Below are 25,461 nucleotides of genomic sequence, written 5' to 3'. Positions count from 1 at the left end.
TGAATCGTTCCTTTTCATCAACTAATTTTGAATATATCGGTTTGCGTTACCCAAAAATAACTAACCACAACTAAGCGTTACAATTTTAACATAACACTTATATACCGATAAGGCAAATCTTAGAGTTATCGAATCGCGATATCATTTATTACATTCTTCAAAGCTAGAAAGAACTACAATCAAAACAACACAACAATTAACTTTAGCAACCATCAACGATAAGTTGACATTATGCTCTTGGCTTTATTAAGATTATGCATTTATAACTTCAATGACAACCTACTAAGAGCATTTGTAATTCACACCAATCAAGTCACTACAATTAGCAACTATTATTCCCAATTAACGACCAAAACCATTTCTATAGTCAACTATAATAAAAATCATTACCATCTAAATATATCATAATCACAAATAACACAACTAAACCCTAAAACAACTTATGAAACTATCAAATCAATCATCGCACCACCAACATAAAACATAAGAGCACACTATTAAAATTTCATCCCTAAATTAAACTCTAATGAATTCATTGTTCAAAGATAATATCTTTAATTACTATTCATACTAAGATTCAAAGAAAACTAATACACAATCAACACAAAACCCATAATTTCTAATCACACTTCAAACCCTAAATCATAAATATGTTCAATTCATCCATCAAACTCTTACCCACAAAAAAATTCTATGAAATTAACAAAAAACCAACATCAAACTCAATACACTTAATAAAACTCTAATTAAAAACTAGAAAATTAATTAGAGAGAAGAGGAGATGGCTCACAATGGGGAAATTAGAAAAGAGGGGTGAGAAGACAAGTGTTTAATGTAGTGGTGGTGGCATAGGAGGGACAAGGCGTTGCGGTTGGCCTTGGTGGCGGTGCAGGCAGCCGTAGCTGCTGGTGGGGGTGCACGAAATGCAGCAGCAGCAGCTGTTTTGGGCGAGGGAGTTGCAGGGCTGCTGCCGGCTGCTGCTTTGTGCGTGGGTGGAGCGGCTGCCGGTGCTGGTGGAGCAGGGAGGAGCTGCCGGTGCTGAGGGAGTAATGGGTGCTCTTTTTATTTTATTTATTTATTTATTTATTTATTTATTTATTAATTTATATTTATTTATTTATTTCTAGATTATCTTCTTCGAGTGCTCAGCTAAAAAAGCTCACTTATATGTCCTCATAAGTTCTAATAAATAGAATGATTTCGATTCGAACTTCTTTAGTTTTAGTAATCGCAATTTATTTTTATTATAAGTATGTTAATGTTTAAATTCGTATATAAAAGAAATTTATTAAACTAATTCAACAATCATTAAATATAATTGTAAAATCTTTAAAAACTATTAAAATATTAAATAATTACGTTATTAAAATTTGGGGGTGTTGCAATTTTTTAGTGCATCAAACTAGGACCTAGAACCACTCTATTTATAAGTAAAATAAGGGCCAACATTAGGTAATATGGGGCAGCAATAGATAACAGAAGGCAGCAGCTTCATAAGCAAAACAGCAGCACAGGGGCAGCAGCTTCTGTGCTGTTTTCTAGCCTTTTTCCAAGTACCCCATGGTCCTCATTTGTCCTCATTACTCTTACACTTGTCTTTCGTCTGAATTATAACTTTGGTGACCAAGGTTTACTTCACCCAAACACCCACTAACACTTAGTACAATGTATTAGTGTACTCGTGTGATTCCCAAACAACCAATCACAAATATGTGACATGTCCTCTTCTAACTACACTAGTTAATATGATTACTTTTCTTAATCATGTTTTGGTTACTTGGTGAACCAAGTCACTAATAATCCTAACAAAACTCTCACAGCATCACATTTTCTTCATCTCATCATAATTTCCCTAAATCCCTAACCCTAAATTAGGATTTATGTTTTGAGGGAAATTTATATTACTAATGCAATATGAGCTAGTGAAATGATTAAATAGGCATACAGGATGTTTAAGCTCCCCAAATTAACGTTTTTAAACATTTTCTATGTCAAAATGTCACGGAGAATGAATTGGGTAAACCTCCGGATTATCGCGTGAATTTTTCAAAAACGTTGGTTACCACGTGAAAACTCAATATCTCAAGATTACTACGTGGAATTTTCCTCCTTTTTATTGTACAAAACTATCTAAACCTCATGAATAAAAACTTATTTAACGTAAATGCAATATATGAATTTTCATTTTGATTAACAAAAATATGTAAAAGATGCAAATCTAAATGTCAACCAATTTATTTCTTTTAAATTACTTAATTAAAAAAATATATTAGTTTGGTTCTATCAATTAAATTTCGATTAAATTTTTATTAAATTATTGGAAAATAAAAAAATTTGGTTCAATTAACACACGTGCAACATCAACGTAAGCATATTATTGAAATCGATCGATTAATTTTGATTTATCAAAAAATTTGAAATAAATATAAATTTCATTTTAATTAACATAATCGTAAAATTCTAAAAATGTTGATTTGATATAGTTTTTAATTTATTTTCTTTAAAAAAATTGCCAAGTAGCAGAAAATGTGCACTTGACTGTGGACAAGTAGCACAAAATGTGCAGCTTGGCCTAGGTCAAGTCGCACAAAATAAGTGACTTGACTTGACCAAGTCGCATATTTTGTATGACTTGACTTGGGCCAAGTTGCTCAATTTGTGTTATTTGGTCAATTTTTTTTTTGTTTTTTTTAAAAAAACTAATTAATAGTTAACACTACAACATAATATACTTTTAGTGGGATATATATTTAGTGATATATAATTTAAATGTCATTACTTTAAATTTCTAATAGTATATATAGTTGATTTATTGATATTTGTTTGACCCTTTAGCAGCATATCAAAAAATTGTACTAAAACTTTTCGCAACATAGGATCTAGTAACATTTCTTATAGATGTCTCTATAGTCTATAGTAACAATTATATATTTCACTAAAGGCCAAATTAATAAAGTGTCACTAAATCAATTTATAGTGAAACTTAAAATAAAAACCAACAATCTTCTATACAATATACTAATGAAGAAACAATTATGACACATATCAACATTACGATAAAAATTTTCTCACTCTTTTCGTGTTCGTATTAGACAAATATTTTTTAGCATATCATATAATATCTTTCTGATTAGATTTGTTTACTTGATTGGTTAAAAAATAATTTAATACTATACTTTTACTAATTTTTTACCATATACAATCAATTAAATATGTAGTATCTTTTAATTACAATGAATAATTATCGAATAACATGTTACTTACATATGTAAAAAAATTATTTTCATTAAAATTAAGAAAATACAATAACTTTGAAATAGTTTTTCATAGAAAATCCTATATATTACTTACATGGCTATATTAAAAAAAACACAAATTAAACAGATTACACATTAATTATTTAAGTAAATGATTTGGATAGGATATCAGTGAAATAAATCTCAAATGATAATTCTATCACTTATGTTTGACAAGTTTATAGTGCAATAAATAAATTAGAGTAATATGTTTATTATTATAGTAAAAAGATATGTTATTAGGCTGAAAACTTATTTTAAGGTCTTACAAAGACATTGAACGTATAAATTATTTGTTACATTATTTTTTATGGGATAAAATTTTCTATTTATTTATATCATTACTTATAATATCCTCCTATATTGTTTAGTGCATAATTTTATGATTATGTTTTATATTATGTATCTCAATCTAATAGTAATATTTTTGCAGTTTTTAAAATAAATCAATTTATATAGTTTCAATATGATCTAGGAACGAAGTCGTATAAAAACTTAATTACATATATAAGATTAGTAATATTTTATTTAGATGATTCATACATAGTGCTTAGCACGGAAATCTATCTAGTTATTACACTAAACATATAAACTAGTATCATTTTTTCAATGTCACTAAATCTTATGTTGCGAAAAGTTAATTTCATTGTAGTATAAATTGATCGATAATTTTTATTTGTGTGTATTTCAATTACGTTAATAAAAACAAAATTAATAATTTTTTCATTCTTTAAAATAATTAAAATTAATCATTTTGATTTTAGACTTATCAACAATGCACTTACGTTGATTTAAGCAAAATTAATTTTTATAATTAAATCATGTAACATTATAAATAAATCTCACAACTAACAAACAGGTATGCTACTAAAATATAGTTCTCTATATCTATTTAGTTGTTAGTCAAATGAATAAAAATTAAGAGAAAAAACGTACTTGGAATTGATGTTCAAATAAAAAGCAAGCAATTAGTAAGCGTATGTTGTAAAAGGATGGTAGAAGAACTCTAGCACGGATATGAAGAGAGCGAAAAAATGAAGGGTTCGTATTGGTTATTTGCAACAATAACAACCAATGGCTGGAACAACAAGAGCTCTACATTCTTTGATGGTGGGGAATTTAGTAGGTGATGGCCTTCATGCCGCGGTTGCTAGTGGTGGAGCAAGTGGATAGCGGATGGCCGGTGAGAGGATTAACAGATGAGATAGGTTCCGCTAATTGATTTACATTATGTTCTTTCAATGACGATTTTAGGGTTGAAAGGTGGAACTAATCGATATGTTTTAGAGAAAGTACTTTTTGTATTTTAGGAATAACCATACAATACAAATAAGTAGTATTTGTATCTTAGGTTTAACCACACGATACATATACTACTTATTTGTATCTTGGATCTAACCACGCGAGATAAATAACTAGTATTTGTATCTTGAATTTGAACACAAAATACAAATAACTAGTATGAGTATCGTGGGTTTTAAGAAATGATACGAATAACTAGTATTTGTATCATTTGTTTAAACACATGATACAATTATATATGACCATTGTTTGTATCTTTTAGTTGAACCAATGATACAAATTGTATATTTTGTTTTAATAAACAATATAGGGGGAATTTGGTAGTTGACTTTTACATTAGCTTTTTGGTTGACTTTTGACTTTTGACTTTTGACTTTTGACTTTTGATTTAAACGCCAAAAAAAATATTTGGGAAATGGATTTTAAGCGAGCTGAAAAGTTGGCTTTTAAATCAAAATAAAAAAATAATTCCAGTTAACTTTTTTTATTGGCTGTTAGCTTGTTCGTCCAACAACCAACAACCAATATATAAATTTACCAAACAACTTCATAAACAGCTGACTTTTTCATCTAACTTAAAAGCCAATAAAAACAGCTAACATTTCTAGTTGGTCAAACAAGCAAACTAAAAAAGTTAACAGTCAACAACCAACAGCCAACAACCAATTGCCAAACACCCCCTACAATTAAGGGGTTACAAATGAAAATTTTTTTCTAGTGTGCAATGAATTTGGAATGATACTCAACAAAGGTATATAATGTATTATATCAATGTTTCTGATTGTTTGTATATTTATATTTTTAGAAAAATAAATAATTGGCTCAATCCTTCCAACCCACCCCTGACTCGTTTAGAACCGCCGTCTAAATCACTAGAAACCGTCAAAGTATGGTTTGAAATCGAAATCAAAATCATCCATAGACAGTTCGAACTAGATTTCACGGCCGTATAAAATCGAGACCAAAATCGACCCAAATCAAACTCTGGCCATCATCAGTTGTGAGAACCTTAAAGAAAAAATACATATGTTTTAGAATTTGCATTTGAAATCTTGCTTGTGCTAGTTATGCGCAACAAGTCCTATACCACATTTGTTCACATCTTTATTGCCAACAAGAAAGACATCACCTTAAGATTGTTATGAACTCTTTTTGCATAGCAAGAGTGACAAGAGTAAATGTTATCACATTTGTTCACATCCTTATTCAGGGGCGGACCCAATGAAGTGACAAGGGGGTACAGCTGTACCCCCACTTTGAAAAATAAAAAAGAAAAAAAAAATTAAAACCAAAAACAGGGGAAAAAGAAAGAGAAAGCTGCGAAGAGCGAAGAGCGAAGAGCGAAGAGCGAAGAGCCTCCCTCGGTCCCTCCTGCTGCTGCCTGCCTGCCTCCTTGCCTCCTGCCTCGCCTCCGGCCTCCCCACGTCGACTTCGTACCTCCGGCGCTCCTGTCCCTGCCTCCCTAGTGCCACCGGCCACCGCCATCACACCGTACGTTTATGAACCCTAATTTTTGAATGTTGGTTTTGTCGATTGTTTTTTACTCGTTTTGATGCCGGTCTATTTCTCTTGATCTTGATGTTCTGAATCAAATGGTGAAGAATTCCATGGCTTACTGAAGTTACTGATTGTTGATGGGATCATGGGATGGCTTGAATTCTTGATGCTTACCGAATTAGTTGATTAATTTACTTATGGATGGCTTACTGAAGTTACTGGTTTTGATGCTTACTGAATACTGATTGTTGATGATTATTGATGGCTTGATGCTGTGATAGTGTGATGCATGATTGAATCATGTCTTTTGATTTAGAATTATATGTACTTAATTTTGAAAGATTTATTTTGATTTAGAAACATCTATTTATTGTGATTATAAAGCATTAATTAGTTAATTTAATTTAATTAGGAAATGTCAAGTAGTTCAAGTTCAAAGAAGTCAAAAGCCGAGGATAAACAACCCAATCTTCGTGAATTCTTGTTTAAAAGAATGAAATCCCAAGGATCATTTAACGAAACCATTGACTCTCCTCCTTCTCCTTTAAGTTCCCCTCCAACTCAAGATGTTAATATGGAAGTAGGTGGTTCAAGTGCTTGTGATGAACCATTGGATGATGATTGGGTGTATGATGTTGAACTTCTTCCTCATGACCCGGGATTGAGAAAAAACATAATGGATTATCCCCCAAATGAAAGAAATCCGGTTAGGAGAGCTTATATTCTTAAAAAACCTTGCCAACCAAAAACACATGTTTTCCCTCAAAAACAAGTAGGTGGTTTACGCCGTTTTAGTGTCAATTGGTTCAAAAAATGGGATTGGCTTGAATATAGTGTTGAAAAAGATGCCGCATTTTGCTTTGCTTGTTATTTGTTCAAGAGTGATGTTGAAATTTACAATGGGGGTGATGCATTTGTTAATGGAGGGTTTAGGGGGTGGAATAAACCGGATAGGTTTCAAAAGCATGTTGGTGGACTTAAAAGTGCTCATAATGTTGCTTATGAGAAATATGTGAATCTAAGAGATGCAAAAAAGACATCAATTGAAGTTGTGTTTGATAATGCGAGTCAAGCTCAAATGGATTCATATCATATTCGTTTGAATGCATCCTTAACTTGTTTGAGATTTCTTTTGGGCCAAGGTTTGGCATTCCGGGGACATGATGAAAGTGAGGAGTCAAATAGTAGGGGTAACTTTCTTGAGCTTTTGAAGTGGTTAGGGGAGAAGGTTGACGAAGTCAAACAACATACTTTCCAAAATGGACCCAAAAATTGTCAATTGACATCTCCCAAAATTCAAAAAGACATTATCAATTGTTGTGCAAAGGAGACTACCAAGCGCATAATAGAAGAGGTTGGAGATGGTTACTTTTCTATTTTGGCCGATGAATCAAGTGATGTGTCTCAAAAAGAACAACTAGCTCTTGTTTTGCGGTTTGTTAACAGAGAAAGTGGATCGGTAGTGGAACGCTTTTTAGGCATTGTACATGTGGGTGACACTACCGCTTTATCTCTTAAAGATGCAATTTTGTCCTTGCTTATGGAATATTCATTGAGTCCATCCATGATAAGAGGTCAAGGGTATGATGGGGCGAGTAACATGAGAGGTGAAATCAATGGCCTTAAGACTTTGATTATGAATGATACTCCAAGAGCCTACTACATTCATTGTTTTGCTCATCAACTACAACTAGCTCTAGTTGCGGTTGCTAAAAAGAATGATAGTTGTGGTTGGCTTTTTGAAGTACTTGCAAACTTGTTGAATGTGGTTGGAGCTTCTTGTAAGAGAAGAGACATGATTCGAAAAAAGCAAGCTCAAGTAGTGGCTCAAGCATTGGAAGTGGGGGAAATTGAAAGCGGATCGGGTTTAAATCAAGAATGTGGTTTGAGTAGGCCGGGAGATACACGTTGGGGATCTCATTACAAGTGTCTAATAAATATCACGAACTTGTTTCCTTCAATTATTGAAGTACTTGAGTGGATTGGAAAACATGGCACTTCGGACGATAAGTTCAAAGCTCAAATTGTTTCGGGATTTTTGGAGTCATTTGATTTTGTTTTTATGGCTCATTTGATGTTGATTATCTTTGGCTACACTAATGATTTATGTATTGCTTTACAAAGAAAGGAACAAGATATTGTTAATGCCATTAGACTTGTTAGTACTACAAAAAATGTGTTGCAAAAGATGAGAGATGAAGGATGGGATAATCTCTTAAAAAAAGTTATTACATTTTGTACTAAACACGAGATTGATGTTCCATCTATGGATGCTCATTATGTGCCTCAAGGAAGAGGAAGACGTTTTGTTCAACAAGCTACAAATCTACATCATTTTCGGGTTGGAATCTTTTTGGAAGTAATTGATTTGCATCTTCAAGAGCTTGATAACCGTTTTAATGAGATTAACATGGAGTTACTTACATGCATGGTCTCTCTAAGTCCTAAAGGTAACTTTTCATCTTTTGATAAAGAGAAGATACTTAAACTTGCTTCTTTATATCCCGAGGAGTTTTCATGTAATGATTTAACGGCTCTTGATCTTCAACTCGATGTGTTCTTGGATGCTATGTTAAACGATGAAAGATTTCATGATTTGGACGATATCAATTCTCTTTCCATGATGCTTGTTGAAACAAAGAGACATGAGACATTTCCTCTTATACATTTGCTAATCAAGTTGATGTTGATTCTTCCTGTTGCTACGGCAAGTGTAGAAAGAGTGTTTTCCGCAATGACATATGTCAAAAGTAAGTTGAGAAATAGCATGGGTGATCAACTTATGAATGATTGTTTGGTTACTTTTATTGAGAAGGAAGTGTTTCTACAAGTTTCCGATGAAATGATTATTGATCGTTTTAAAAGTATGAAGACTCGAAGGATGAATTTGTAATTTTGAAGTAAGACTTTTAAGTATTGTAAGACTTTTATTGTTATTTTGGATTGTAAGACTTTAACTATTGATTCTATTATGTGTTGTAATTTTTTTATTTTTTAAAAAAATTTTATTCGATATCCGAACGACATGAGGTTCGTATTTTGTACCCCCAGTTTGAAATTCCTGGGTCCGCCACTGTCCTTATTGCCAACAAGAAAGACATCACCTTAAGATTGTTATGAACTTTTTTGTGTAGTAAGAGTCACAAGACTAAATGTTATAGACGAGATTATATTTTAAATCATATTGTCTCCGAGTCTAATTTAATTTTGCACATTTTTCATACGCTATTTCAATTCTACTTATCTCTAATCAAGCTTTGTTAAAATTATAAAAGGTACATATTGATAAACATAATATTAAAACAAATCAAATAAAATCTCACTTGATTATGTTGTAACTTATAGATTTGAAATAAAAATAAACAAAAGTGATCGGTGAATCGTGTAAAAAAACAAATTCGACATTCAACAATAGAAAGTAGTAATTATCAAACAAAATCACACTTCATTATGTTGTAACTTATAGATTTAAAATAAAGACGCACTATATGCAGGGTGAAGCTTCATGGGGGGCTGAAGGAGGCCCGATCCCCTTGCCGAAAATGCGATTCTTTGTATTTTTAGCTTTGACCCCCTTACTAATATATGATATATTATTTAAAGAGTGCAAAAATATAAGGAAAAATTACTATAGCTCAATGGTTAGAGACTTAGAGTAACATATTTGTAATCTATGGTCAAGGGATCAAATTCCAATTTAAATTGTTTTTATAAACTAATAAATTTATACTATATTCTTTATCTTTCATAATTTTACATTCAAAAATTATGTTATAAGTATTTTTTTTTTGAATTTATATGATACATTCATCCTTTTTACTTTGTGTTTATATTTTTGCTATCTTAATTTTAATAATAATTTTTTTGGAGACTTATAAGGCGAATTTATGAAAGTTTCAACTCTATTTGTTAAATATAATTTTTGCTATCATTTTATTTCATTTTAGTCTACATGATTTAAAATTTTCATAGTTAACTAGTTTTTACGTAGTAAATAATTTACTAATATATCATTGTTTGCCTTCCTTAATTCAAAATCTTAACTTGGGCCCTAATCGTACGATATTAATGGAGGTTAGCTTTTGTGCTTTTGACCAAAATACGGGTTTCACTTGTTCTAATTTATTTAAATAGTAGCTTTAATTAAAATATTTTATAAACTTTATAGAAGTATACAATTATACAAACCTTAATTATCATAGACTTGGTTGAAAATTGAAAAAGCTAAATTTATAAAAAGTAGCGTTGTATCCATTGAAGAATTTAATCAACAGCAAGCTTACGGCTGGGCAGCTCGTCACTCATCAGCAGTTTTCTCTCCCATCACATTTTTGCGAAGGTTTTTCTTTTAAGCTTTGTTAACAGTTTTCTATTTGATTATTATCATTTTTAATTTCTTTGTTTTCTTCGGCTTATACTTATTTTAGTAATAGGCCGTGACAAATTGTTATATAATCTCACCGTGGCCCACTCGTGAGGACACGAGACACTTGTAGGCTCGAGCCCACAAATTCACGGGTTAAAAGCGTCGACTTGCACATACACTTGGTGTGGTTCATTGTTTCCCAAAACCATATGGTAGTAGGAGGATTAGTTCACCCAATATATATGCAAGTCCACAACCCACTATTTTAGCGATGTAAAATCTTGTCTCACATGTGAAGTATTTCCAACACTCCTCATCACATGTGAGCCACATCATACCAGGAACTACCTTCGGCTCTGATACCATATTAGGCCGTGACAAATCGTCACATAATCTCACCGTGGCCCACTCGTGTGGACACGGGATACCCGTAGGCTCGGGCCACAAACCCACGAGTCAAGATCGTTGACTTGCACATATACTTGGTTAGATTTATTGTTTCTCATAACCATAGATATTAGGAGGATTAGCTCACCCAATATATATGCAAGTCCACAACCCACTATTTTAACGATGTGGTATCTTATTTCACATGTGAAGTATTTCCAACAATTAGAGCTATGTTTTCTAATGTTTGGGTTCGTTTTGGAGTTTGGTGTGTTGAGTTTAGCGTAATTCTGAATTTGTTTTGGTTTCAGAGGACTATTTGAAAATCCTATTAGAAAATTAATAGAGTCTTAGTCTTGGTTTTGGTCTTAGTCATCAGTCTATTATACTGCACAAAGTAGGAATTTTAAGAAGAGAGGTAGTGGACATGACATCCCGTACTCCCCTCAAGGGAAAGAGCAATGCGCCTTCATATTAAACCCCTAAGTAGTGAGAGTCGTATAAAATGAGAGATGGATAGCACCAAGATAACGTAGGAGAAATTACCTGCGAAACGTAAAACAAGTTGTACTAGAATTAGACTGCTAGGGAAAAATAAAATAAATAACACATATATGGCCTCAACCATCAACTTAACAGTGAAATTGATAGAAAATATAATATATATACTCCTATAAGTTTTTGATTTAGTTGATTTATTAATTTGGTGTATAAAGTAGATGTTGCATGTAATATAATGATATTGACTTGTCCATTTTTTATAATATGAGCTTAACAAAATTGAAATTATTAGGTATTTTTTGACGGTGTTTGATAATTGAGTTTATAAAAAACTTGAAAGTATAAAATATCTAATTTTAAAAAGTAATTACTATTTACGAAATTGAATCTATTCAATACTTTTTAACAAAATGTTTAATAAGGGTGTCTTTTTTGAACAAAAAAGAAGGCTTAGATAGAATCACCGGTTGCAGGTACAATTAACAATCTAAAAAGAACCACCATCAAACCACATTTAATCATAAGAGCTAGATGAGGCCCAACGAGCTAAATTATGTGCTACTTCATTAGTTTCACGAAACAAAAAAAAATGAGTCAAAACTAAAGTTGTTTAACACAGACTTGATGGATCGATATTCACTAGATCTAGTAATAAAAATCAATATGGACACAAAATCCAATTTAAACCAACCTAAAACATTTGACCCGAAATCAATCCAATGTAACCTCTAATCAACACACACAACTAAAAGACTTAATATCGTCGAATCAAAATAAAAGCTACAAACGCTTGGAATCCTATAGAATCTTGGCTTTTTCAACCTCACAACTCACAAGCTCATTTAGCGGCAACAATCTCTCCATTTCTTAATAATGTAAGTTGTTGAATAATTTTGAGTATATAAGGTATAAAAGTATTAGTATACCTAGTATACTTATACTTTCACTACAAAACAAATCAATTTGGAGACAAAACCATATTCTAAGGAGAGATGTTTAGTGAAAAAAATAGTGACAAAAAGCCTTTGTCACTAACTAGCTACAAAACAGTTTGTCGCCTAATTTGTCACTAAGATAAATCTTGTCACTAAGGACTGCAACACTTTTGAAATTCATTTTAGCGAAAAAAATAGGCAACAAAGCCTTATGTCGCTAAGGTTTTTTACCCTACAATTAAATTTCGGACTCCAATTCAAATATTTTCAAATTCATTCTTTCAAACCTTTTAACTTACCATTTCATTCTTCAAACCATTTATTTTCTTCTTCAACTTCTCTCTAACATCTTACTAAGTTATTTTCCTCCTTCTCTCCACTTCTTCAAACCTTTTTTTAATTGTTCTTATGGAATTTTGTCATGATATTCACATCTTTTCACAAGTTTTCAAATTCATTCTAGGTATGTTATTTTTGTTTTTTTTTTCTCACTTCTTCATCCATTTTCTTTGTGTTCTTCATGTGTTTGCTTCAATCTGGGTTGTTTGTTTTGGATCTGGTTCGAATTTTTTTGGGTTTTTGTTCATGATCTTTTTTGTTACTTTTTTTGCTCATGATTTATGTTCATGATTTTTGATGTAGATTTTGTGGGGTTTTTTGTTCAAGATTTTCTTGTGGGTTTTTGTTCATGATTTATGTTTATGATTTTTGATGAGGATTTTGTGGCTTTTTTGTTCATGATTTTGATGTGGGTTTTTTGTTTATGATTTTTGATGTGGATTTTGTGGGTTTTTTGTTCATGATTTTTTTTGTTCATTGATTTTTTCATCTTTTTGTTCTTCATTTTTGTTCTTTTTTTTCGTTTATTTTTTTTTGTTTTATCTGTGTTCGTTTGTTCATGTCTAGATCGGGGTTCGTTTTTTGTTCATTTTCAAATCTGAGTTCGTTTGTTCTTGTTCTTCGTTTGTTCTTCGAATGTGTTTTTTGTTTCTTGGTATTTAATTTTTTATTTAAGAATAATCTATTCATTAAATTTCAATTGAATTACTTTTGTTGGTTAGATATAGTGTTTGAGTATTATGAATAAAAATAATTGAATATTTGTTATTATTGTTAAATAATAATAGTAATAATTACTATTATTATTTAATAGTAGTGACAAATATTCAATTTTATTTAAAAATTTGAAAATCAGTTTAGCGACAAGTTTTTTTTGGCGACAAAAAATTAAGCGACAAAGGGTTTTGTCGCCTTTTTTGTTGCAAAATGGCTTTTGTGACAAAATTAGTGACAAAAACCTTTGTCGCTAAAGGGTTTCTAAATTGTAGTGTTTTATACCTTTATACTCTAAATTATCGAACAATCCTCCTCAATTTAAGGTATATACTTATTTCTCTACGCAATCCAAGATTGCTCCATCTTGTACATCAATGCTCAATGTCCTTACGGATTGAATTGGAACCTAGTATATTCTCAAACACAAGTGAAAATGATTCGATGATGTCTATTAGGATTGAATCAAAGATATATATCCATCCACCCAGAGAGAATTACATACAAGATAACTTCTCTTGTACATTCAGCTTAACACTTTAAAGCATGTGTCCGTATTCTTTCATAAGCTCATAGAAGTCTATATCTCCATCCTAACTTCCTGAAGTGGTTAACTTCAAACTTACATAGATATGTTCTCCCATACGTAACTTTTGCGTCCTTGTGATATGACACATCCATCTATAGCTCTTCAACTTTAGAACTAGAGAGCTTTTTATTGAAGCTATCTTATTAACATCATAAGTTTCAAGTAACTCTCTTTCGGTCTTATTATACGTGAGTTACTTACCATCATAAACTTTGCTTTACACTCTTACCAAAGCTAAATTACCATCACAATGGATAGCCACCAAGTGAAATAGACTTAGGTAATAATGGTATCTAAAATAGAGATTTCAAAGCCATTCTGCTTCCTTAATTGCTGATGTTAGGGCAATAAATTCCGATGTCATAGTAGAATACGATATACATGTTTATTTCTTAGAAAACCAAGAAATGGCCCTTCTCCCTTACATGAATACCCAACCACTAGTAGAAGAAGAATCTTCTTTATTCGTGATCCAATTTGCATTCGAGTACCCTTCAAGTACCAACGGTTCTCCACTATAACATAACCCATGACTTATTGTTTTTTTTTTGAAAAGAAGAAAACATTTCCATATCACCAAAACCAAGACAAAAACATCATAGTTAGGGAGAGACAATGCAATATTGCATTAGTGTGAAAGGAACCCACCTTCTAGGAAAGGTTGTACCAGATCACCCTTCATGTGCATACACCATGTGAGCCTTAATAAAACAAAAAAAATACATTAATACATTAAAACATAAAGTCTCAAAACCAAGGGATGGTTCGAGATTTGACAGGATATAGTGTAAGAAACTGAGTCTTGGTGTCACTCTTGACCTGATCCATGATCTTATCAACAGTGCTCATGCGTTGGAGCCATACTACCTCATTTTTGGTTTTCCATATGTAGTAGCAAAGGCTGCAAATGCTAGAGATAAATCACTTTTTTTTGGAGACTGGTTGCCTTCCACTTGTATTTGGCCATGTCGGCAAAGGTGAGTGGGAGCCTAATCAGGGGGAGCCAGTTACCGAGCTCCTTCATACATCTAGCACTAAAAGGGCATAGGAAAAACAAGTGCTCAACAATTTCAGCAGCAACGAGACACATTGAGCATTGATCATCTGCTAGGAGATTCATCTGAGCAAGTTTACTCTTTGTCTTCAGTTTATTTAGAGCAATCATCTACAGAATTACTCTACTCTTAGGGGAAGAGGTTCTATTCCACACAAATTTGCTCCAGGGGACCTTTACGGTGTCTTTGAAGTAGTCCAAGTATACTTCCTTAATTTTATACTTGTCCTTAAGGATCCAGTCTCTGAGGTTGTCTTTAGTTCGGCAAATCTTCTTAACTGACCAACTGGCTGTTATGGGGGGGTTGAAGAGCATCCAGTTACCACCTTTCGTATATACTCCGTGGATCCATCTGACCCACAGGGACTCAGATAGGTGGGTAACATGCCAAGCCAATTTGCCCACTGTAGCTTCATTCTAATAGTCAATATCTATGACTCCCAGGCCACCATTCTTTTTGGGTTTGCAAACGTCATTCCAGTTGACATTACCAGGGGCTCTATTTTTAGGATCAGTATGCCAAAGATAAGAGCGACAAATAGTGTTCCCCTACTTTATGACAGCTCTAGGTAAGATAAAGAGTTGACACTAATAGGAGCATATACTTTGGAGTACTACAGATACTAGTTGTACTCTAGCAGCATAAGAGAGGAATCTTGAACTCTAGGAATGGATTCTAGTTGTCATCTTGTCTATTAGTGAGTCATAGTCCAAAGCTGAGATGCGCTTAGAGGTGAGGAGCACCCCCAGATACTTAAAAGGCAGACTACCCAGAGGTAGATGAGTAAGATGTGCAATTTGAAGTTTAGTAGGCTCAGGGGTCCCTGCCAGATATAGGGCTGATTTAGAATTGTTTCCATGAAGGCCAGAGGCTGCAGCAAAGGTTTCCAAGCACTCGTATAAGATCTGGGCTGACTGAGCTTCACCCTTACAGAAAAGCATAAGGTCATCCGCAAAGCATAGATGGTTGAGCCTAATGCTCTTACATCTAGGGTGAAAAAGAAAGTGGGGATCTTCCCCAACTACAGATAATATTCTAGACAGATACTCCATATCTATGACAAACAGGAGGGAAGAGAGGGGGTTCCTTGCTGTAGTCCTCTCTTAGGTTGGAAGTACCTTAGTACTCTCCGTATAGCTATCCAATGCATAGATCCCAGATTCCTAGTATACCTACTTAACTTTCAAACTGCACAAGCTATATTGGGTCTTATTGAGGTAATAGCATACATCAAATTTCGGATCATCTTTGAGTACGAAAGTTGAGAAATTGGACTACCTGCATGAGGTAACAATTTCACACTTCCATCCATAAGAGTAGAAACTGGAAAACACTCAAGCATATCAATGAGCTTAAGTATTTTCTCAACATAGTGATGACTTAAGATTATTTGATCATTAGATCGTTAGATCGTTAGATCTTACAATCTTTATAGCTAAATGAAATTCGCCTCCTCCATATCCTTCATTTTGAAGACCGAAGATAAATAATCCTTTACCTTCTTTACTTGAAATAAACTTCTACTGAAAATAAGCATGTCATCCACATATAGACAAATAGTAAAACAGTTGCGCTTGTTATCCAACTTGCTATATACACACTTATCTGGGTGATTAAGATTAAATCCATATGACAAGATAATTACATCAAATTTTTGTTGCTATTGCTTTGGTGCTTGCTTTAGTCCATAAAGAGACTCCACTAGCTTGAACACCTTTTATTCTTTTTCTTTCATGATAAACCCTTTGGGCTGTCTCATGTAGATTTCTTCCTCTAGATCACCAGACAAGATTATCATTTTGACATCAATTTGATGAATTACTAGATTAAATGACGAAGCAATCCCCGTCCAATAACCTAATAGTGGTTATCCTTGCAACTGGAGTATAGATGTCAAAGTAATCAACACCATGCTTTTGCCTAAAGCCTTGAGCCACTAACCGGGCTTTGAACTTATCAGCTGTACTATCAACGTTTATTTTCTTTCGAAAAATCTACTTACAACCGATGGGTTTGCACTCTAGAGGTAAGTCTTCCAACACCCAAGTGTGTTTTTCCCATAATGGAGTCCATCTCACCATTTATGGCTTCCTCCCGAAATTTCGAATATTATGAAGTTATTGCTTCACTATATGTTAACGGATCTCCTTCTACTTCATATAAATATAAAATACAAGTGCAAAGATCATCTCTTGTTCCTTCAATCAAACAAACCTCAACATTGGGTCCAAAAGATTTTTTTTTCTTTGCCTTTTACTCCTACAAAATATAGAAGCATTTTCCTCTTCATCCTCCATAATCTCTTGATCATCTTGAGTACTTGATTGATTTTGAAGATCAATCTCTTTAGAATTACTATGAAGTAAATCATGAGGTCTTATAATCGATGAAAAGCAATTTTCATCAAAAAAGCATCTGTTGACTCTATAACGGTGTGAACCGGCTTATATTCATTGAGTTTTATAATATAGAACTTATAGGTTTTACAAAATTATGCATAACCTATGAATATACTTTCTAGGCCTCTTTCGTCCAACTTCTTTCTTTTGTTGCCGGACAATTTTACAATATCTCTACAACCCCATATTCTAAGATAGCTTTGATTTGGATTTTTCTTATACCATATATAACTCACAAAGTGAGTTATTGGTGGCATTTGTAGGAAATCTATTTAAGGTGTGACAAGCCATCAACATCGCTTCCTCCCAAAATCCATCACTCAAGCCCGAGTAGGATAACATGGATTTAATCATTTCTTAAAGAGTTTTATATTTCCTTTCCGCTACACCATTTGTATGTGGTGCATAGCTTACATGGGTCTCATGAATAATACCATTATATTGAAAATAACCTAATTTGTAGTATTCATCACCTTTACCCGTTCTTAGCCGTTTTACAAGCAAATTTTGTTTTAACTCAACTCCACTTTTATAGAATTTTAAACTTATCTAAAGCTTCATCCTTAGCATGAAATTTTTTGATGCTAGTCACGGGTCGCAACTTTACTCGCCCCTCGCAGGATTTTCTGCGGCATTTTTTGATGCAAATTTTGTTGTTTGCTCGACACGATTTTCTGCGGCTTTTTTGGGCTTTATTTAATTAAAAGTGGTGATTTTTTTGCTTGGGCCTTAAGTAAGTTCCCTTAAACAGTCTTTACATGACTTGAGGGAAGTAGAATCATGGGATAATGGGAGGTTACTCCTACTTCTATATATGGAGGCTAGATCAAATTTTCATAATGTGCTTTAATGGTGAGTTAAGAAGGGTTTTATAATGATTATAAGCTTCTATATAAAGGATATATGATTCACAGAACCATCACAACAACAACACATATACTTTGAGAGAGGATTAGTTCATTTCTAAAGAAGTTAGAGTGTGTAAACCAAAAAGGTGTTTTTTCTTTAAATTAGTATTTGTGATTCTGAGAAGTTGTTCTCAAGATAGGAAGAGTTATTTATATTGTGTTGTTGAATCCATTATAATTAAACTTATGTTGAAGGGCATGCAGGTATCCAAAAAACTGCATAAATCATTGTGTCTATTATTCCTATTATTTATTTGTTATTCTCATCTTATTTTTGATTGATATAATTTCATATAGCTTTCATTTCAAATCTAATCAGAGCCAATGGTGAAACTGATCTGACGATCAAAATACTATATTTGTGGAGTTGATCACACTGATCTCCACTGTGCAAAAGACGAATTTGGGATCACCAAGTATTCATTTCTTCTCGGGTAATGTTTCTTTGTACTTCTATATAAAATATAAATTAATGTTGCATCTCTGATTTAATTTTGTTTGTAGTACTAAACTTACTATGCAAATACACAAAATATCTTAATTTAATGATTACTATTTTCTTTTTATAAATAACTTAATTAATTTAATTGTTATGATATATATTTATCGTACATATATCATTATATATAATCTCTATATATAATCTATATCATTAAAAATATATATTACTTTAATATCAACAAAACAAATATTTAATAATATTCTTGTTGAATAATATTATTTTATACATCACTTTTACTTTTATACTTTGGCTACTTTATAGAGTTTAAGAATTAGATCGAAATAAAAAATCTATATAATCCTTCGGTCTCACGAAATATGTCACACTTTTTTAGTCTGATATATTAAATTTGTTATATTTCTATTTTTAGTCATGATCCACAAAATTTAAATTTTCAGTCATATAAATAACTTACATTTTCATCTCATCTATACATTTTTCTCATTTCCTTGTATAAATTTACTTTACTCAATTTCTTAATTTTTTCCCAATTGTCATTAAAGCAAAATTGGTGGGACTGAGGGAGTAACTTCAAACCTGAATTTCAAGTAGACAAAATAAAAATAAATAGAAGTATATGGTAAGTCATGTAACAATTTCCTACTTTTTTTTTTATAGGCATGAAATTGTTGGAGAAATAACCCATATTGGAGCCAAAGTAAACAAATTTAAAGTGGGTGACAAAGAGGTGTGGGTGGTTTAATCGGATCATGGAGAAAATGTGAATATTGCACCCAACATTTAAAAATTATTGTTCATCATCAATTATGACTTTCAATGATAATGGTGGATACTCCAACAAGATTGTGGTTGATGAGCATTTTGCAGTTTTAATACCAAATCACATTCAATTGGATCGGACTGCCCCATTACTTTATGGGAAAATTTGAAAAAAATAAGACGTTTTAATGAATTTATTTAAAAAATAAGTTTCGTTCAAACTTTATTTTCTAATCCTTTGGTTATCTAATTCAAATCACCTTTAATTCCTAAACCTTATTTCGATTTTTTAATTTCTTCCAAATATTAAACTTAAAATATATATATATTCTTAAATTTCTTTATAAGCACTAAAATATTATTTTAATATTTTATACTACGAAAAGTAAAATTTTAATATTATATTTACGGTTTTATTAAAACGTTACGTTTTAATTTCGTTTCCTTAAACTAATTTTACTACTTATCATTTTAACCTTACAACTTTGATTTAATTATTTTATACCTAAAAATTAACTATATTTTTTTTTATTAACTTTAAGTATAGTTTTAACCAAAATTTTCTAAGTAAACTATCATATTTTCATAATCAAACCTTAATCATACTTTCCCATTAATCTAAAACATTTCACTAGTATAAACTAGAACAAAAATTTGATGAACCCAAATCCTTTCTACATCAATCCTTAATGTTCATCACTTACACAAGCTATCACCATTTTTTTACACAAGTTAACCTTCTTCTACCCTCCAAACTCTTACACATCCACTTACACACTCCAACTATTACACATTCACTTACACACTCTAAATCACTTACACAAGTTAACCTTCTTCTATACTCTTAACACTCTTTTTCATACAATCTTATGAACTACAAAGTTGCCCAAAACCCATTATAAAGACCCCTCCTTAGCCATGAGATCACTTGCACCCCCATCATCAAATCTTTCTACCATTCTTTCTTATATCTTCACTTTATTAACATCTTACTAACTTTATACCCTTTTCATTAGTTGAAGAATCAAATTAAGATGAAGCTTGATCTTATCACTTCTTAAGCCAATAATCATCAACTTTTGAAAAGTCAAGTATTATCTTTTGGAGCTTGGATATCATTTTCTTTTGGGTAATTGAAGATCTACTTCTTTGAAGCTTGGAGCCTTGAAGACTTTCTCTTTTGGAGCTTATTTCTTTAAGTTCTTATTTTCTTAATATTATTCTCTTAGTTCGTTTAGCACCACCTTTGAAGGAAAATGGTACAAATTTTCTTAACTCTCTCGTTATGTGATATTTATTTATGGTTACTCGATAATGTAAAAGCATGATCAACATGATTTTATTTTAATCATTTAAACTTTACATGGTAATATTAAAGTCATACCCAGTTTAGTGATATTTTTGTCAAAACAATAATACTTTGGGACACTCGAAAAAAAAAGTCATATATATGGAAATTTTTGATTAATATGATAATATAGATATATATGAATTTTACTAGTTAAATAAACTTATGTCTTTAAAATGATTCCATATCATCTTGGTGTTTTGATAATTTTTTTTTTATTTTGGACTCAAGTAATTATAAAGAATTATTAATCGGTTTATCGGTAAAATAGTCAAACAAATTTGTTAAAATGCTTAGCGTTGTTTTTCTTGAAAACTCATTTCATTTAGATTTTTGACCCTTAATAACTTGTCGGATTATTTTTTTTTTATAGTTATGATAGACCCGTTTTACTATTTTACTGGTTATTTGATAAAATACGTTATTAAGTACTTAGAAATATTACCCTTAACTTTTATGATTATTTATGACATAATAATGATTTAGTTTAGCCTCAGGAATCTTAGTATAGCTACGAAAATTTAATATTAAATTAATATTAATTTATTAGATACTAGTAATTTGTTTCTATTAAAAGGGTAGAATTGTTAAAATTTTGACTAGTGGAAGTTTGACTTATAAGGATGTAAACTATTTCGGTTTAGAGTCTTGTTTGATATTACATGATATTGATTGTATGACTCTGACAGTAAGGATGTAAATTATGTATTATGGGCTTAATAGGCCCAATATCTATCTTGATATTGTTGGGCTTGGTGGTGTGGGCCATTTGGCTGTTAAGTTTGCCAAAGCTTTGGGCTTGAAAGTTACTGTTATTAGTACTTCTCTTAAAGAACTTGATGAAGCTTTGGGCCTTCTTGGTGCTGATTCTTTTTTAGTTAGTCATGATCTACAACAACTTCTGGTGATAATATTTCAACTAAATGAATTATTGTGAGAGACGGTCTCTTCGAGGAAAATATTAAATATATGCGCTAAATAGTCTAATTAATTTAAATTAAAGAAAAAAAATTTTGGGCTTCTTGTTTTAAAGTCTTCTATTTGAGAGATGGTCTCTCACAAGAGTAGCTATTTTTAATTTCACAAGTCCTTATATGAGAAGGTGATTTGTTTGTGAGACGTGTGTTATTTATGGGCTAAATAGTTCAACTAATGCAAAATATGCGTATATGAGTTTTTTATTTAGAGGTTATATTATCAATGAACGATTTCTCACACGACTAGTTGTTTTAGTTTTGCAATCAATTTTTTATGTTAAGCTAGACTGAGTAAAAGGAAATGGTAATGAGAATAGAACTCAATATATTTTTCTAGAAAGTAGTACTTATTCTCCAACTAAAAAAATACTCCATTTTCAAATTGCAATCTATTATACTCCCATGTGTCTTATTGATTTGATTGTTTTTATTGATTTTCACTCATTAAAAATGAATTTTAGTAATTATTTTTAACTGATTAAAGCTGATTTTTGGATAAAATTACGAGGTGACCTATTTTTACAATACTTTTCCTTCCATTCTTATGATAAAGATTTAATTTTCACTGCATATATCAAAATCAATTCTCTCTCCTCACTTTGCTCTAAGAGATATTATCCATAAACTTGAATTTTTAAAAAATGAGTTGAGCGTAATACGTGATCATTATTTTAACCAGATGAACTTAAATTGATCCTCAAAAAATTTAAAAGATTTGTATATATAAAGTTAAGTTCTTTTATCAAAATCGAGTTGTACTTTACTAGCTCGATTAAATAAATTATTAAAATTGATTTAAATACTATTAGATTAAAGTTAATTATGTGAATAATAGACACAGTTTCTGTACATTATATGTATCCGATATTTTTATGACCGTTTCTTAGTGAGAAGAATTTGAAATAAGGCGTTTAAATACTCATAATTTGTTCATAAATGTTCGTTTATATATTCAAAAATGTTGGTTTATGGTGCTTGCTAGGCTGCTAAATCCAGTATGGATGGAATAATAGACACAATTTCAGGTGATCATTCTCTTATTATCCTAATTGATCTACTTAAAAAGAATGGGAAATTGGTGAATTTAATTTTGCTACACTTTCCTTTTAATGGAAATATTCCCATTACATTGTTTAATGCACTTCTATATTTTTTATTTTTCTTTTGATATAATTTATATAATTTAAAAGACCCCACACTCGTTAAATTGTTTCAAATGCCAATCTTGCAAATTTGCAATCTCTTGGGAATAGAGAGTAGAATTGTTATTTGAGACATTGAGCCGAATTCGAATCAGGTATTTCGGTTTGGATAAAAATTAAGTTTGTGTTCATATTGATAATTACATAATTTTCAATTTATTTTAAAGTCGGGTGAAAATCGAATTCAATTACAAGATTGAATATTGTTGGATCTGTTTTAAATGCTATAAGAGGAGTATGTATTTAGGCGCAAGATGTTATACTTATATATTTTAAGATGAGTAAATTTTTAAGTTGACACAAAAATATCAATATATCATACTTAATATACAAAGAACTTTTAATTGAATTATTTATAATACTACTAATTTTTTTGTTAAGAAAAGAATATTAAATTTTTTGGGAAAAATAGATGCTACAAGGTATACCACTTTTACGGGATTATTAGGAAAAGAAAAGAAAGAGAAGAGAACTTGTATTAGAAGCGCTCTTGCTTATCACGCTATGAATCAAATTTAATATTTTATAGATACTCATAGTCCAATTGTCGAATAAATTTAATATTTTATGAATCAAATTTAATATTCTAAATATTAATTATTATCAAGAATACGAATATATATATATATATATATATATATATATATATATATATATATATATATATATATATATATATATATATTATATGAAAATTCCTTTTCCATCTAAAGTTTTGAAATAGAAAAAGAGATGGGCACTATAATATAATTTTGCTTTTAATGGGATATATTTAGCGACATTTAATTTAAATGTCACTACTTTAAAATTCTAATTGTATATATAGTAAATTTTGTGACATTTTTTAGACTCTTTAGCATCATAGCATAATTAAAAATCACACGAAAGCTTTTCGAGACATATGATCTAGTTGCATTTCTCATAAATGTCACTATAGATTATTGTAATAATTACATATGCCACTAAAGGCCAAATAAAGTGTCACTAAATCATTTTGTAGTGGAACCTAAAATAAAAATCAACAATTATTACACTAAAATTATTATTCAGTAGCATTTTTTTAATACCAGTACTAAATTCAATGTCGAAAAAGTTAAATTTGTTGTAGTGTGAATATCCTTATATCTTCAGAAATTAAATTATACGCAGAGAGGAAGCTTGTTGAGGGAAGTGTGCATGGAGGAATGAAAGAAATACAAGAGATGATTGATTTTGCTGCAAAACACAAAATAAGTGCAGAAATTGAAATTATTCCCATTAATTATATAAACACAGCCATGGATCGTCTTGCTATGGGAGATGTTAAGTATCGTTTTGTCATTGATATTGGCAACACCTTAATTTCTTGAGTTTCTAATTTTTTTGTTAGGAAGTATTTGGCATTGTTGTGATATTCAATAATTTGATCCAAGGATATATTATATTTCGGTTTTTAAATGATAATGATGTGTAGCCAAGAGAAAATTTGATTAATGTGACATTCAAATGGTACTTTTTTATTATTAAGAATTAGTTTAAATTAGTTTATTTGTATTAGGTCGCATATATTCAACATTTTAAAAATCCTACTAAAGTGACAAATTTGGTATAAATTTTTTTTTAGGACTGTCTTAAAATTAGGATGACCGTCTTAAAATTAGAAAGATATTTCATATATGATCATTTTAAATACATATGTGATCACTTTATTGTAAGGATTATGTGATCACTTTTAAGGCGTATATAATTACTTTTAAAGCAAATATGATCATTCTGAATGGTCTATATGATCATTTTTATTTTAGTATATGATTACTTTTAAAGCTTATATGATCACTTTTGAAACATATATGATCACTTATAAAACTTATAGAGATTGTGTTTTGTAGTGGTGATGGTGGTAGATTTGAAAATTAAAATTGATCACATATGCATTAAAAGTGATCATATAGCGCCTTAAAAGTAATCACATAGATTTTAAAAGTGATCATATAAAGTAATTACTTATAATAGTCAAAGTGATCACATAAGCCTTAAAAGTGATCACATATGCTTTAAAAGTAATCATATAAACTTTAAAAGTGATCACGCAGTAAATTAAAAGTGATCACATAAGCCTTAAATGTAATTACATTGGTCTTAACAGTAAACACATATGTCTTAAAAATGATCACATAGACTTTAAAAGTAATTACGTACAATAGTAAAAAGTGATCATATAAACCTTAAAAATAATCACATAAAAATAATCACGTAAGTCTTAAAACTAATCACATAGTATATGGTTAGCCCATTTATCATGTCCTGAATATAGGATGGCGGCATATAAGACTTTTACAGATTTAGTGGTTTACTTGTTAACGGTAGACTAAGAGAATATTTTAAAATTGAATTTAGTGTTTAGAAAACTTGATATCCTTGGTAGACTTGATAGACTTGATATCC

At 30.9% G+C, this 25,461-nt stretch overlaps 2 protein-coding genes and 1 long non-coding RNA gene across 3 annotated transcripts; all 3 read left to right on the top strand.

Annotated features, from left to right (window-relative positions):
- Positions 1-6,669: 6,669 nt before the first annotated feature.
- Positions 6,670-8,988, top strand: LOC130821631 (uncharacterized). The gene has a single exon (XM_057687419.1). The coding sequence runs from the start codon at positions 6,670-6,672 to the stop codon at positions 8,986-8,988; it is 2,319 nt and encodes a 772-aa protein (XP_057543402.1).
- A 9,337-nt stretch (positions 8,989-18,325) lies between these two features.
- LOC130820262 (uncharacterized) lies at positions 18,326-19,755 on the top strand. The gene is made up of 3 exons (XR_009045143.1): positions 18,326-18,492; positions 18,586-18,722; positions 19,409-19,755. It is a non-coding gene; the product is annotated as an uncharacterized LOC130820262 (long non-coding RNA).
- Positions 19,756-20,041: 286 nt separating this feature from the next.
- Positions 20,042-24,603, top strand: LOC130820261 (probable mannitol dehydrogenase). Its single transcript, XM_057685571.1, has 3 exons — positions 20,042-20,769; positions 22,818-22,860; positions 24,187-24,603. Exons 1-3 carry the CDS (start codon positions 20,767-20,769, stop codon positions 24,384-24,386), a joined length of 246 nt encoding a protein of 81 aa, XP_057541554.1. The 5' UTR covers positions 20,042-20,766; the 3' UTR covers positions 24,387-24,603.
- Positions 24,604-25,461: the final 858 nt, after the last annotated feature.

Source organism: Amaranthus tricolor, chromosome 8, assembly GCF_026212465.1.
Source record: "Amaranthus tricolor cultivar Red isolate AtriRed21 chromosome 8, ASM2621246v1, whole genome shotgun sequence".
NCBI classification, from domain to species: domain Eukaryota; kingdom Viridiplantae; phylum Streptophyta; class Magnoliopsida; order Caryophyllales; family Amaranthaceae; genus Amaranthus; species Amaranthus tricolor.
This window is presented reverse-complemented; position numbering and strand designations above follow the sequence as displayed.

What these genes read in the sequence shown, in the direction of transcription:
- LOC130821631 (XM_057687419.1), top strand. Translation starts at nt 6,670, where the DNA reads ATGGAAGTAGGTGGTTCAAGTGCTTGTGATGAACCATTGGATGATGAT.
- LOC130820261 (XM_057685571.1), top strand. An exon ending in AATAATAGACACAATTTCAG is followed by an intron (nt 22,861 to 24,186) that starts GTGATCATTCTC and finishes AATTATACGCAG; the next exon opens with AGAGGAAGCTTGTTGAGGGA.